The following is a 15,558-nucleotide window of genomic DNA, read 5'->3' as shown; positions in this document are numbered from 1 at the left end:
ACAACTTAACGAGGGACGGGCAAATGTATGAGCTTAAAATGAACGTTAAATATAACTTAGTAGGCAATGTTCACTCTCGCAGACCTAAATATCTCTCCAGAGGTGTTCAGAATCAGCATCTTCTGTCAAGGTGGGACAGGAGGGACTGGTGCACATTGGTGTTGCACTCTATTTTACTCTCATGCTCACTAAGAGTCATTTTTTGGAGGTGAATGGTGGATTTCTGGTCATATGGTCCTCCTGCATCCTCAGACAGCTTGTATTTTGTTGAGGGGATTTTTCACTGTGACGTTTGTACAATCATGTGAATCCATGACTTGATTGCTACCTAAACTGTGGCTGATAGCCGTTCAGATATTTGAGAGTTTAAAGATGGACTGGACATTTTACAGTTTAAAAAAAACAACAATGTTATCAGTGCTTTCCTGTGGTTATATATCTCCTCAAATATGTCTTTTGTATTTCTGTACTTCAATGTATTGTTGCTTATCGGCCAACATTTGTGTGTGTTTACTCTGGGTTAACAGAGAAACATTATGGGGTTTCTAGGTTACACGGAGAGAGAGCTGCTCATATTAACTGGTGTGTTCTAGATATCTTATGTGAGTTCTAGAGGTATGGCAGGTATTTATTGGTCTCCATTATACTCAACCTGGAGACACCCATATGGTCCAGCTCTTTGGATCGTAGTTTGATAATTCAGTTTTAAATTGTCTTTTTGAACCATCAACACTTGAGTAGTGGCTTTTTACAATGCATTATGGGCCCAACTTTACCAAATCAACCCTTTTTTAAATTTGTATTTGTATTTGTAAGACACAATTTATAATCTAAAAGTTTTGAACCAACGCCTGAAAATCAAATACAGGAGTGGAGCCTTCATCACTCTCACATTGAACGGTCGGTCTTTTAATATGACACTAAACAATCATTTAAGTTAATGTCATCAGTACCCGATATCAGTAATGTTTGTATGTAAACTTTTCTGATGAAACTATACACATTGGGGGGTTTCACTGTGGCCTCCTGGTCTATGACCACAACATCCCTGATTTCCTCTCAGCATTTCCTGCCATGCTGGCTCTATTATATGCATGCTATCTAATGCAAGAAAAAAAACTTGAGAAATACAGAAAATGAAACTGTTAAAGTAAGACGGATCATTTGAGTATTTTGACTCGGCCCCTGCTTAATTGCATCACTCTCAGGAGGTTGCACCAAAAACAACCAGACTGGAATTCCCCTTTAACTGCCAGACAGGTTTAATTCTCAAAACACTAACGTACGCCACAGTATTTGCATCTTCACACTGCAGCACATCTGTCTTCTTGTGCTTGTAATGGTCTGTGTTGTTTTTCTCTCTGAGATTTGAGTGCTGTTACGTCTGCTGGTATCGAAGATGTAAACAAGGCTCTCTCTGGTGCCTTGGCTTCAACAGGAGAGACACCTTTTCCTCGCTGTGGGAGGATGGAGAGAAAGGAGATGAGTAAAGGGGGGGGGGGTCATTAAATAAAAAGAAGTATACCAGTGATGGGAGGGGGGGGATGTTTTCTCTCACATCTTCTCAGTTTACAGGCCCAATCTTGGCAAGTCTTGGCTTAGTTCTTTACGATCGATGTTCATTCACTGACCAAAGGCTGTTTTCTCGTGCCTGTCTGTTGAGGCCTGCCTGTGGTGTGTATCTAAAGGTATGGTTAGACCTCAGGTTACATCTCCACCTCTAGGGACATGTATTTTGGCTTGATGAAGACATACTTTTGGTCAAATTTTGTGAATTCTCATCAGACTTTTATGTTTATCTATTGATTATACAGAAATGGTTTTACCCACCATTGCCATGACTTCTTCTAAAGACATTCATGGTGTCCAGAGGAGGACGCCTCATGATTGCCATAGCTAATAGCTCAACAGTGACCCAACACTGTGTGGCATGTTTACTGGATTCACAGTAGTAGACAGAGATTGCTAGTAATGTAAAAATGAGAGGAGTTGGACAACGTAAAAGCACTTTAATGTAAAGCTTGGATATTTTCAAAGGCCACCTGAGAACATGCTAGGAAAGTCTCCAACCCTCTGGTGACACTGGCCTTCGTCGACCGGCTGCTTGCTCACAGCCATGCGGCACTCAACCAATTACTAAACCACAAACACTTCTGTGAAGCCCGGCGCGAGTTTGACGTCTCCAGACATCAGAATTTGTGTCTGACAGAAAGGAAGGGGTGAGGTGAGAAGAGAAAAAGGGAGCAGGCGAATATAAAAAGAGCTTCCTGTTTTGCATTTATATTTGAATGCAGCAACAGTGTTGATGTGCAGCCATGCATCGTTAATCAGCCGGACTCTTCACCTTCCCTGGTGACTCCTCTTTCCCTCTCTTTGACTCATAGGGATCTTCTTACTACTACTTATTGTGATCCTCCCTACTAGCTCTCCTACAACACATTGTATGGTGCCAATGACAAATATGAATTATACATGTGTAGCCTCTCGTATGTAGGCTGTAGTGCTGCGGGGCCTTCCCTCTGCTTTGCCAAGCGGGGCAGAACCCAGAGGCAGGAAGCTAACCTGTTACACAATGACAACACAAAGAAGTACTTTCAATTCAGAGCTGTTGATTTACAGCGCAATAAATTCCCAGTGCAATTATGAATGCATGTTTAGAAGTTCAGGTGAGAACAGTTGTCTCCCTGCTGTGAAAACTGTTTGTGTAAAACCATCACAAGCTAAGGTCTCCTCACAGCAGATGGGAGGGTCCTGGGGCAGAATGGTTCTTTCTGGGTTACTGGTTCATTTTATGCTCAAAACAGCAAGAGTGAGAAGAGGAATAATTTTTTGCTGATATGCTTAATAGCGCAATGGAGGGTGATTTTCAATTTGAGATGACTTTAATTAAAAAAAGGAATCAGCCAGCCCAGAGGAGGGAAACCTTGAACATAATGATGAGTTTTGATTACATGTTTGATTACAGTTTGACTGCATAATCATGCTCAGAATCCTTTGTTTCTGTTTAATCTTTTTACTGTTTATTCACAGAACAGAGATCAGAAAGCTGAAGCAATTAGTCCGTTCATCAATGGACAGAAAGTGAATATGCAACAATAAAAGAATAATTCAGGCGTTGATGAAGCAAAAGTATCAAACATTGGCTGGTTGTGATACCCACCGCTTCAGGCTACCACATTGAAATGAATGGGAGGACTGGCGTTTGTGTGTTGACTTACCTTGTCTTTTTTACAAATATTTAACAAAACTCAAACTGTGTATAGTTTGTCAAGTATAAACATGTATTAGTTTAGTTTTACTAAGAAAAGAAGAGAAACTATAACTAGGCGCTGTCGATTGGTCCTCAGCCTCTCCTACGATGCACTGCAGTGTTGGTCTCTTCACCAGCAGCTGCACTGCTGCAAACACGCTCATCTGTAGCCGCGTAGGACGTCTCCGTGTATTGTGAGAGTGTCTGCTGTCACGCTGTTCACTCACTCAGCCGGTCATGCCAGTGCTTTGGAAGTGATGCCCGCCTGGCACGCTGACATAGACTGGACGGGTCTGGGGCTGTATGCTGCTGTGACAAAAGCACATTCAGGCCAGGACAATGGGGAGCTGACAGCCTGGGTTGCGTGTCTCTGTCTCTCTCTGTGTCTCCGTCCCTCCCTCCTGTCTATTGTGTTTGCTGTCTCACTGTTGCTGTCATTCGGTCTCAGTCACTGAAGGCTCACCCAGCAGCCTGTTTATCGCTTTAAGAGAAGAAGCTCTGCGCAGTGCTGCTGAAGCTGCTTCAGTCATTAACTACAGGGTGTAATTCTGTCATCAAGTTGCCGGTTTTGTGACTGTTGGTTCCAGTGTGTCATTGTTAAAGTGCAGGCTCTGGTTTTAGTCGTCTTGTGTTTTTAGTTGACTCATTTGGCTTTGTGGGCTGCGCAATTAGGGGGGCGCTGAATTTGTTGTTGATGACATCTTTCTCTTCCTAATAGACAGTCAATGAATCCCCACCAGGACATATCAAGTAACGATCTGTTGATGTAAGAAAACGTTTTCGAGAATCGATTAATCGCTTCAGCCATTTTTCAAGTAAAAATGCTAAACATTCTCTGTTTTTAGCCTCTCAAATGTGAATATTTGCTGATGTTCTTGGTCAGTATATGATAAGCAGGCTAAGTAAACTGCATTTTCGGGGGTTTTGGACTAAAAGTTGGAACAAACAAGAAATTTGAAGATGCCAACTTGTGCTGAGATATCATAAAGGACATTTAATAAACTTGAAAATAAAGATTGATCAAAAAATAATCCGCTGATCCATTGATAATGGAAGTAATTGTTAATTTGAGCCCTAAAATGTATAGCAGCACTATGACCATCTGTTGTCATGTGACCAAAAGCTCACATTTGGGTCCTTTGAGGCCTCACGAGTCGGCTCCGTTCACTGAATGAAGATCCTGAGACTGATTTAAAGCTCTGAATTGTATGTTGACCTTTTGGGTTGAACCATATGTTTTCCTCAAATGTCGAGCGCTTCTCTGATGCCGATCCGCCTGGAGCTCATGTGTTTGTCCTGACGGGCCGAGGGACAAACGAGTCGATCTGCAGTGCAGTAGACCTCTCTGTAATCCTGCAGCTGCTCCATGAATTAAGTTTGTCCTTGTCTTACCTCGCACCTGCACTGTAGACGTAGAGATCTGACCGCTCTGCTGCTCTCTCAAATAGTAATAATGACCGTAAAGACGTTTGTAAACAATGTGTGGAGACACTCAGGATACAACAAATGATCATGTTTTATTACATATTCATGTGTTGATTATTTCTGTGATTAATTGACCTAATAAGTGTGTCAAACCCAAAGATAAAAACAATGGGCAGTTTCTCACAATTAGAATTGGCTGAATATGATCACTTTGTTGATTCATTTCATTCATGTTAGCATTGTCGTGATGCACGTTACCATGCTGATGTTAGCCTTTAGTTTAAGAACAGCGTCACTGAGCTACTTGTATGGCTGTAAACTCAGTCGTGTTTCTTCAAGCTGCTAAATTCACTAATCGGAGCGTTGATGGAGCACCAAAGAGGTGAACACTTCGCTTTGTCAGCAATTTGGCCCTAATTTGCACTGTTAGCATTGTTTGCACCGTTGGCTGCGAGACGCCTGCTCTCATAGAACTGATCCCGATCTCATGTGTATAGCACCTTGAATAAATGACTCGATCAATTACAGTGATTGGTTTGTTGATTCTTTTTTCTGAAGATCGGGTAATTAACTAATAGAAACTTGCTGTTTTAGGATGAAAGAGAGAAAAATGATCCCTCAGTCTTACCTGTGTTGACCTGGCTTTACGCCTTTTGCTGCATGTTTTGGGAAACAGTTTTTTATCCATCTTACTTATGCCACATATGTAAGACTCTCGCCATCCGCCCACCTCGCCTCCTCTTATTTGTCACCTCCAACCGTCCTTTTTTCTTGCTCTATTCCTTTGTGTCATCTCCTATCTCCCTCCTGCTCTGCTGCCTGAGCTTGTGATAAATGTGCCTGTTCGGAGGTCAGTGAAGAATCTTTATTCCACGCTCGGCTGTGTCATTACATTTAACCCAGTTCCATTTTTATTTTTATTTAGCTCTTTAAGCCGGAGGAGGAGGTTGTTCTCAGTGTGAGGAGAGACATGGGGGGGGGGGGGTAATTCCTGTCCAACCTCTCTCATCTCCTCTCTCCCCCACAGGAGGGAGAGAGGCAGGTGGAGGTAGTGAGGGGGTGGGAGTTTGTGTTGACCTACCCTCCCTCTCTTCCTTCAGAGAGACATCTGTTAGTAGATTGCTCTGTGGCAAAAGAAAGAGGAAAGGGAAATAAAAACAGAAATGCTGAGCATGGGTGGAGAAGATGCACCATTTATTTCCTGCAGGAAATCAATGGCTTGTGGGTAGTGTTTGTCTGTGTAAAAGACTTTCTTTCACTCTGCCCCATCTGCTTTTCTTAAGGCCTAATTTTTCATGGCAGCCATCTGTGTGTTGTCAGGCAGTGTGAGGGCGGCAGAGAGCAGGAGAGGTCACTGTGTCTCCATTGATAAGGCCGGCTGCCTCGTGTCTCTGTGACTGATCCACTGGCTGTTTGGTGATGATATGAACCTCGCCGCAAACCTTGCATATTCATTTTTTTCCTTCTATCTTGCCATGCATGCCGTTGGCAATGTTGGTCTGTCATTCCAGCACTTTGGTCCGACAGCTGCTGGATGGATTGCTACGGACCTTTGCTCATGAATCTTACTCACTTTGCTGATCCTCTAACTTTTCCTCCAGCACCATCATGAGCTTCACGTTTCTCAACAACTATGCCATGAAAATGTTACAGACAATAAATAAATATATAAATATATATATATATATATATATATAAACGAACGAATAATCTTTTTTTTTTTTTTTTTGCTGCTGTGGCTAAGCCATATGTGCATGGAGACGCATACAGCAAGACTAACATTAGGTCAGGCATTTAATCAGAGTAAAAAATGATCTTTAACTTGGGAAATCAAGGCCACAGTGTGTCCTACTACTCTGGGCTTTGTTTGCCTCAGAGCTGCATGATTTCAGGTGAATGTTTAGTTGGAAGCAGATGGAGAATGCTGGATGTCAGCTTCTTTACCATACATCCCGCTGCGGCTGCTATCCACATGGGGTCTAGGGCACACCTCTCTCTGTCTTTGTGCTTCTGGATCGTGCCGTGTCAAAACAATCGGGATTCAAACAAAATGGCGAATTAGCTCAGCTCTACACTATGTTTCCATGTGGCGCAACAGGCTGTCACAAGAGGCTTCTGTCATACCTCACCATCATGGTGTACATCTGTTTTTATCTGTTGTTGTCCCTATGTGCCCTAAAAACATCTGGTGCGTTGGTCAGGATCACTGTCCCCCTGCATGGGTATTTAAATCTGCCCACACGGCATTTATCGGCAATGGACCTGTGACATTTAGAAATCTCATTTCACTGATGGCTGTGTTTACGTTCCTCTTTAGTTTGTTTTATTTGCGGCCTACATGGACTTAACATCAATATCATGATTAATAAAATTCGATATTATATAGAATTTTGGTAATGCAGTATTCATATAAAGATATAGCATATGTTTTGACTTTTCCTCGTCTAGAACGCTTCATTACAATTAAGTTCAGGACTTATTTTCTGTTGATAAGGTTGTGGTGCACAGCAATGTATCTTACAATAATCATTATAGAAATTATGCATTACATCAGACAAACCATGTCACACATAAAACAATGCTTTGAATTATTAATTTGAACTATCGCAGGATATGATCTCTAATATTTCACTCAAAATCAATAAACTGTTATGAAATATGTCAGAACTCTGCTCCAAAACATTTCTGTCCCTCCTCTGTTGAGATAACCTGCTCTGCCAAACAGAACGGTGTCTGAAGGGAACTTCAGTCCCACCGCTGAGCTAATTAACAAGGTGTGAGGGGGGTGTGTGTGTGTGTGTGTGTGTGTGTGTGTGTGTGTGTGTAGCAGGTCTTGCTGTGTTTGTTTCTCTGTTTATTGCTGCTGCCAGGTCACCAAGTCTGGGCAGAGTATATGTCAATGCAGAGAAAGGACCGTTGTCAGCACGCACACACACAGTCAGCAGAATAACCGATAACAGAAACCCTGTATGAGGGCAGCCCTGGGGAAACGCTTGCATTATGGATTCCCTTGGAAAGGGCAGGACCACATTCCAGTGTGTGTGTGTGTGTGCGGGGTATGTATGCTCAGCTGCTAGTGTGTTCCACCCTGAACATCAGCCAATTATAAAGTGTCTCCGTCATGCAAATGCTGAAACTCCACTCATGACAACTCAAACTTGAGAAAGTTAAGGAGACCCGTTGTATTCCTTGTTTTTTAAAATGCATCTTTGTGACTTTGTAGTTTAGAATCAGACTTTTGAATCTGAGCTTCAACGTCATGTCCTACACAGTCAAATACATTTTATCAAAAAATGAGAGCACTAAATCCTCATAAACCTCAAACTTAGAAATGACTAGCTGTTGTGAAAATCCATTTTGATATGGCTTCTGATGACTCAAAATGTCGGAGTGTAACGTTATTAGAAGGTAAAGAGAGTCCATGCTTTAAAGTAAGATAATAATACATGCATGCCATCTTTTCCACCATACTTTGTAGTAGTATGAAAAGTGTGTTCTCGGATGTGAGCTGATGAACGGCAGCATGGGACAGAAAGGGACTTCAGCCAATCAGAGTCGAGTGCTGCAACCTCCAGTTTCACAAGCTTTGATCGTCTCCTTGGTGGCTACCTCCCTTCTTCCCTCCATCGATTTATCTCTCCTCTCCTGTATTCCCTCACTCTCCTCCCCCATCTCCCCTTGCACTACTCCTCCCTGCTTCCTTCCTTCAGCTCCCTCCATCCCCAGCGTTTATCCTTGAAGTGATTTGTCCAGCTCTCCTCTGTTGTCCCTCAGGACCTCCCTTTCTGCTTTGGAAGGTGTCCAGAGAGTTTTTGATAAAGTCGGGACTCTTTGGACACTTGTTTGTATGTCATTTTCAGATGCTTTAATGCTGAAGTTTATTGTCAGAAGGAAGAGAAAAGGCTGAACAACATTTTACAGATTGCCCTAATACTTATTTTTCTCCACCTCTTTTATAGATTCCTGTGAAGATGGCCTTCTTTAAGAACAACTTCTGGGTAAGTGTCTGGATAACACCTGGAAACGAGTCAATGTAATGATGGAGATTATGCAGACGGGACACCTGCCTATAATGGCTGCAATGATCAGTATTTTACACTTTGAGCCACATATTACTTCTTCAATTGTTATTGAAAAGCTGAATAGCAACCGTAAGCTTTTCATTTGTATTCTCAGCCGAGAGCCCTGATGCTCATCAGGTACGCTCAGGAAGGGCTGGCTGTCTCCCTCCTCCGCTCACTTGTAAATAACAGACATTGATTTTGTATCCAGCTACATGGAGAGCAGTGTCATCGCGATCATTTTTGAAGGCAGAGATAAAGTCTTCATCTGCAGTGTTGTTAATTTAATGTAAAAGGTAATTTTCTGAAGCAGTTTTAGAGGCTCTAACTTGCTATTGCTAGCTATTAGTTATTTTTTAAGCTAAAGTCTTTACACTTGTTTGATATAACTCTGTGGTTGTTAATATGTGCAACATTGTTTTGTCATTAGGGCCAGTGTTATACCTGAGTTTCAGTACTAATACCGTAACAATACTTTTTTTTTTCAATACCTTAGTTTGGGGGAATAATGGATTTGTTTTAATAAGCAAACGTTTTCTGGTGACGAAGGCTGTGGGACGCAGTTGAAAGCTGCAGAAAAAGCCAATAAGTGCACTTTCTTTAATGAGAGTTGGTGGGTTTTTTTGTCCAATGTTTTTAATTTTTTATTTCATAAAATATACCAAACTGCTGAATGTGTCATGGTTTAGCAAAGAGCTTAACCAAAACAAAATATATTCCGAAGTCAGAAAACAGGAAATATCTGGAAATATCTGATCAGAGAAGAAGTAAACAACCCTGAAGGTGTGTTCCGAGAGCAACGTGCACTGCTGGGCCGTGTTTATTTGCCCCGATCAGCAAATGTACAGATGTTAGCAAGCTAGCCAGAAACAAATGCACCGACTATGTGTGGGAGTTTACCTAAAGACCTGTGTGTCTGTGTGTATTTGTGTTCAGCTCAGCCTTTGACTGACCTGAGAACTGTTTCTGTTTGTTTATGAAGCATAGTCATAAAGCCCGGGGTAAGCATGAATGTTCTACTCGGGTTGAGACAGTTTCAGCTCCCTGGGATCTGGGCGAATTTGCATCTTGTCTTTCCGTATTCTTTGTATGCTGCCTGTGAAATGTTGCTTCCCCTTCTGTCTGAGCACACAGTGTGTCTCTTGATGATGCATTCAATGTCAACTTACCGATAGGCCCTTATGACACTTTTTAATACTCGAGGCTAAGGACATATTTCGGTCAGTACTCAGAGTTCTCAGGTTTGATACCCAGCTCTGCTCTCTGTTTGAAGGTTTTTGTAAACACAAAAACCTAATTTGACAGAAACGTGATACTGGCGTACTCAAAAAAACTACCATAGAGTGGATTCATCGCCTCTCTAATGCAGTATCAACAAAAAGGCTTATCATGAGTAGCCTCACAAAGTTAGGCTTCATAATAGTGTTGTTATTAGCGTCTCATTTTCTTCTCCATCCTCATGTTCTCCGCTCCGTCTCTGCACACCTGGCACATCTATTTCAGGTGTGCCCTACTTCGCCTACTGTGCCTCATCACTTGGAAAAGTCCTCAGTGATATTTGAGCAGCTGAACTAATATTCAGATGCAAAAGTGAGATCCAGATAAGACGTTATGAGTGCCGGGAGGGGCATTTAAGGGTCTTTTATGAGATTATTTTCCCATGCAACGTGATTCTATAGAAATACGAGGAATGACCAGGACTTCTTAACGGCGCATAACGTGGTGGTGGCACATATTGTGTTAAAATGAGGTGCAGCCGCCACAGAAACAATTTAACGTTAAAGGTTCAGGCAACAAAAAGACTTAAGTCGAGGAAAAACATCTATGGGATCAAAATGAGAAAAAAGATAGCTCCACAACCCTTTGGGAACACCGGTCTCCTGTTTGAAAATACAGGTATGCATGTGTGCTTTTAATGGATGAATAATATTGTGAGCATAGTTTTTTTTTTTTCTTTTTTTTTTTTAAATTTTATTTCTTTTTTTTTTGCCTGCTAAACATCAATCTATGATCCATGGACATGGCAGTCTTTGTGCTGTGGGCAGAGTAGCACCAAGGCAGGAAAATGAGACCAAACTTGCAGGGAGGGAATTAAGCAGACAGATTGTCATGCAGCAGAATTTCAGCCAGCAACTGCTGTGCTGTGTCGGCATCACAGAGACGATTCAATTTAAGGTTGTGTCACTATTCCTACCCCTGAAACACAGCTCCATTTTATTGGTTATTGAAGCCAATATGTGGGATCTGTGTGCCTGCATGGGTTTACGTATTCATAACTGTGTTCCCCACCCAGCGTGCCCTCAGACTTGAATAGCTGTGTAATACAAATCAACCCTTCAGTAAATTAGACAACACAGCCACTTGGGAACACGTCGCGCACACAGAGCCTCGTCTTGTTTGGCTCAAGAACATTCACAGCCGCTCTCAAAGCCTCCTCATACAAAGCACGCTGTCCTGTCTCATTAACTACATAAGAGCTGTGGTCATGGCTCACAGGGGGACCACCGGCTGTAATTAAGTGCATCCTTAGTCATTTACGGCACCGTTGAGGCTTAGGAATATGATTGAAGGATTGATGCTGCTTCGTCAAGATTTTTCGTGTTATGATTTTATGCAACACGTCAGAATTTCCTCGTGAGAGATGATGGGAAAAGGTCAGTTTCTTATTTTTTATAAAGCAAAATGTCTTTCGGCTCCGTGATACTAACTGCTGTAGTCTCTGTTCCTTAACGTGGTTTGCCCCAAGAAGGGATAACCGACCAATAAAGCGGTGTCCAGGGCCCCGGACGCTTACGACTTCGTCTGGTTGGAGAAACCGATGTTCAGAGCTTAGTAGGAGGGATTCACAATGGAGTCATCGTCTCCATTGTTAATACAGAAGAATGATCACAAAAATGGCGGAGTGTGGATGGGATCGACGCAGCTGAACAAGTTGTTTGTCGACTTACAGAAATTACAGAACCCTGAAATCGACTCAGTCGACTGCTTTTAGCAAACGCTACTCTGCTTGTGTGTCGACTGAAAATGCTGTTGCCGAGACAAATTCATCACTTGCTACTGATTGGTTGGAGCAAAACGAAAATAGAACAAAACCCTACCTTACTAGAGTTTGTGTAACATGAGCTCAGAGACAAAAACAGAAACTCAACATCTTATTATCGTCCCTCTCAGTATTTGTGCTGGTTGTGTTAAGTCATTAAACACAACAGGACATACAGTATACACAATGCAAACAACCCTGACCCTGTTAATCAAACTACATCTTTAGTATCTAAACTTAATAAAGAGGCAGCAAAATCTTTAAAAAAAACAACGTTAGTTATTTTTAGTTTTCTCCACAATCTTTGTGACGGCACAATGGCCACTCTGAACCCGAAGCTCACTCACCCACAGATTTAACTAAGAGGGGATATTTGATTATTTTCCGTTGGGACACCAGCTTCACTACAGTAGCCGTATCCTCGTTCTGGTAGGATTTTGGTAGGAAATTAACGCTACAGCTGAAAAAGGCTTTTATTCATTATGTAGATGGTCTTTAGTAATATTCTCCTCTCAGTATAGACTCTCGATTCTCTCTCTGCAGTGGTGAATAGACCGTAAAATGTCCTTGACGTGAGTCTGCATGATATCCTGGGGATTTAAATGAACTATTTTAAAGAACAACAGTATAGTTTAGCAGGCTGTCCTGTTCTGAGGCGGTACAGTACACAGTGTTGTCTGTTCATTCACTTCCTAGAAACATCTCTGTCTTTGCCTGCAGATAAAACAGTGTGTTGGCATAGAGACGCACACAAACAACGGCCAGTGTTTTTTTTTTTTTTATTATTGCCCGGGTCTCAGTTCAATGATGCTGTTGGGGTCTGACCAAATGGCTTCAACATGTGCTGTGAACAAAGAGAATCAGGCCTTCCCTTTTTCAAGCAAAGGTTTCATCCTGATTGTGGTTTGATGACAGCAAACCTCTTCTGAAGGAATTTCACACTAGGGTGTGAATTCCCCCCCCCCCCCCCAAAAAAAACATGGTCACCTGAATGCACCGCTGCAATCTCATTGGCCGAAGGCCAAGAGACCCCAGGACCCCTGTGGTTCAACCACTGTCCAACAAAACTGCCTGCAGATCACACCACCTTGCTTTTTCCACCAATCCCTCCGGGGTAGAAGGAGGCACGCAAACGCTCTCTTCGCTCGGACCCCCGTCCAAGTCACAGAAGATCCAGCTTTCCCCGCCAGCGCGACGCAGGCCACGAGGAAGCAACGGCCTTCTCCCCTCCTCAAACCCAGACAGGGGTCCCCTGGGGGAAACCCCGTTCAAACGATCGCCTCACAACACATGTGTGCATCGGCACACGTGATTACATACAGCAGTCTCACCGCCATTTTGTCCGAGTCACTCGACTCCGCTATCTGGTGGTGGTTTAGCTGTAGTATCTTAAGGCCCCTCCCCTTTTGTCCGCATCACTCGACGCCGCCATCTTTGTAGTCTTTAGCAGTAGCTGTAAGACCCCCCCTTCCTTTTCACCCACAGACCCACACACACACACTGATATACACCCTCACCCATTTTATTATTTTCTTTAGGTATTAGGCATATAAAATTGTATGATAGCGTTTATTGGTTGCAATATTAATTGATTTGATCATTTACTATTTTGATTTAATAAACTCTGTTATACTTTAAGGAGCAGTCGTCTGTGATTACTGGTGCATATATGTGTAATAAAACTGTATGTAGTAGCCTGTGTACGAACTTAACCCTTCACTGTCACTTCGAATGTGTAGTCACACCCGACTATTGACATTATGAGTGACTACTAATTATGAGACTTAGTTTTATCGTTTGGTTATTGGTCCCTGTTCGCAGGGTGGTGCCCCGTTGTTATTAATAATCATTAATAATTGTTACATACATTAATAATTCTATTGATGTCAAGAATTCAGTTTCTTAAATGCTGATAACCCAAACACGCTCCTTTTTATATTCCCAACAATGCCGACGTTGTTGTTCTCATCGCTTTGAGTCATGGGGTTTCTCTCTCGGGGTGAAGAACAGTAAACGCACAGTGGGGAACTTCTTCCCTCCTTCCCATGTGTCCCTCCCTTACTCTCTTCTCTAATTGTATCTCTCCACCAATCCTCTGTTCCTGAAGTCCAACCTTTTCATTTATTCTCAGTCGTTCCTCTGAGATCTGTTCTGTGCCAAGTTACACTATAAGCCAAGAGAGAAATCGATATAAGAGTCACTATATGTGTGTTCATATTCCAGTGTGTGTGTGACAGAACTGGAATATAAACTATTTTTATGTGGAGGTGGATTTCTCAGTCTGGCCCACACAGCAAATTAGTCTCAAGCCATCAATGATGACGGGTTGCTGCTACCTGCTCCTGATGTTTTGACACCTCTGCTGCGGGACTGTTCTGGCTGCTCGAGCTGCCCCGTCAGCAGAAAATAAGTTTCTGTGAGTCAGCGAAACTCGCAGCAGTCGGCTGGCTTGATGTCGCGGTGATGTACTGTCTGATGCAGGCAGGGGTGAGATGTTTTCAGCTTTACCTTTGACAGCTGCGTAATATATTGCAGCTACATTGTGTGGGTACAGAGCTGGATCACGTGTTATCTGTATTTTCGATCCATTTGCAGCTTGTCAAAATTGCTGCGACAGAAAGTGAATTTGATTTAATTTACCTGTGGCAATTTTGGCCCAATAGCCACTTCACAATAATAAAAAAACTAAAAATGTTTTCGCTATATAGGGAGATGTTTAAAACTAACAAAGTAGTACAAATTCCAAGACTAAATGCAATGTTTTTATGACGACACAAAGTTGACAGCCGAAGCAGGACGCATCATGTTTTCGGGTCCTGAAATGGACACAGAAAAAAGTCACGAGTGACCACCGGGCTCATATGTGCAGCCCTGAGAAGCATAATTGTCTTTTCTCTTTTGTTCTGCTCGGTACCCTTTTCTTAGTTTCACCTGACTGAAGAGCCGTGCTGCACAGCAGGAATGTCATCGGACACTTGAACCGGTCTCAGACAGACTGTTGGGCCAGATTTGACAAATAGCCAGAACTAAAGGCACTGCTCTGCCAGAGAATGAAGCGCTGTAACATAAAGCCTGAGCCAAGCTGAGCAACACTTCACAAAAGTCTTGATGAAGCAACTTTTTACACTGGGAATGGGCAGTGGTGGAAGAAGTGCTTTGATCTTTTACTTATGTAAAGTATAGCATACAGTCCACGGTGTAGAAATACTCCGATTCATGTCCTGCATTCACAATATTACTTAAGTAAAATATAAACCGGTTTGATTAACTAGTGTCTCCTCCTTCTGGGCTGCAGTCAGCTGATCTCCTGGTGTACTGTTGTGTATACAGGTTGTGCAAGTTTTCTTGAATATCCAACGTTTATTCCCTCCGGATGTGGGAAAAGAGATGCGTAAAGTGTTTCCTAATTTGATTCGGATACACGTTTGTGCTCGTCTGCACCTCGCTTTGTGCGTGTTCTCATTAAGTACATAATACTGTCCTCATCCATCAGGTAAAGGGTTTCTATCACTTCATTTTTGCATGTCTTTTTTTAGCCTCAAATCTATTAAAGATTAGATTTTTGGTGGATATTTTTAGGAGAAATTTTCATCATTTTTAATTTGGAAAATCAGAAGCAAACCAACTACAGACAGCTCAGTGAGTAGTGTGTTCATCCACTCAGGTGTAGGAGGGCTTCATGCCGAGTGCCAATCATCTATTATTATTATTATTATTATTAGTCATTATTTGACAGCAAATTCCCATTGTCTTCTCAACACAATAATAATTTGCTAGACCTT

General features: G+C 42.3%; 1 protein-coding gene across 1 annotated transcript in view; it reads left to right on the top strand.

Moving 5' to 3' along the window:
* Positions 1-15,558, top strand: part of fcho1 (FCH and mu domain containing endocytic adaptor 1) — a 48,008-nt gene that overhangs the window by 286 nt on the left and 32,164 nt on the right. The window contains exon 2 of the mRNA XM_079267757.1: positions 8,635-8,673. Within this exon, the coding sequence (XP_079123883.1) occupies positions 8,635-8,673 (39 nt within the window). The remainder of the gene's footprint in view (positions 1-8,634; positions 8,674-15,558) is intronic.

Source organism: Melanostigma gelatinosum, assembly GCF_949748355.1.
Source record: "Melanostigma gelatinosum genome assembly, chromosome: 4".
In the NCBI taxonomy this organism is placed as follows: Eukaryota; Metazoa; Chordata; class Actinopteri; order Perciformes; family Zoarcidae; genus Melanostigma; species Melanostigma gelatinosum.
This window is presented reverse-complemented; position numbering and strand designations above follow the sequence as displayed.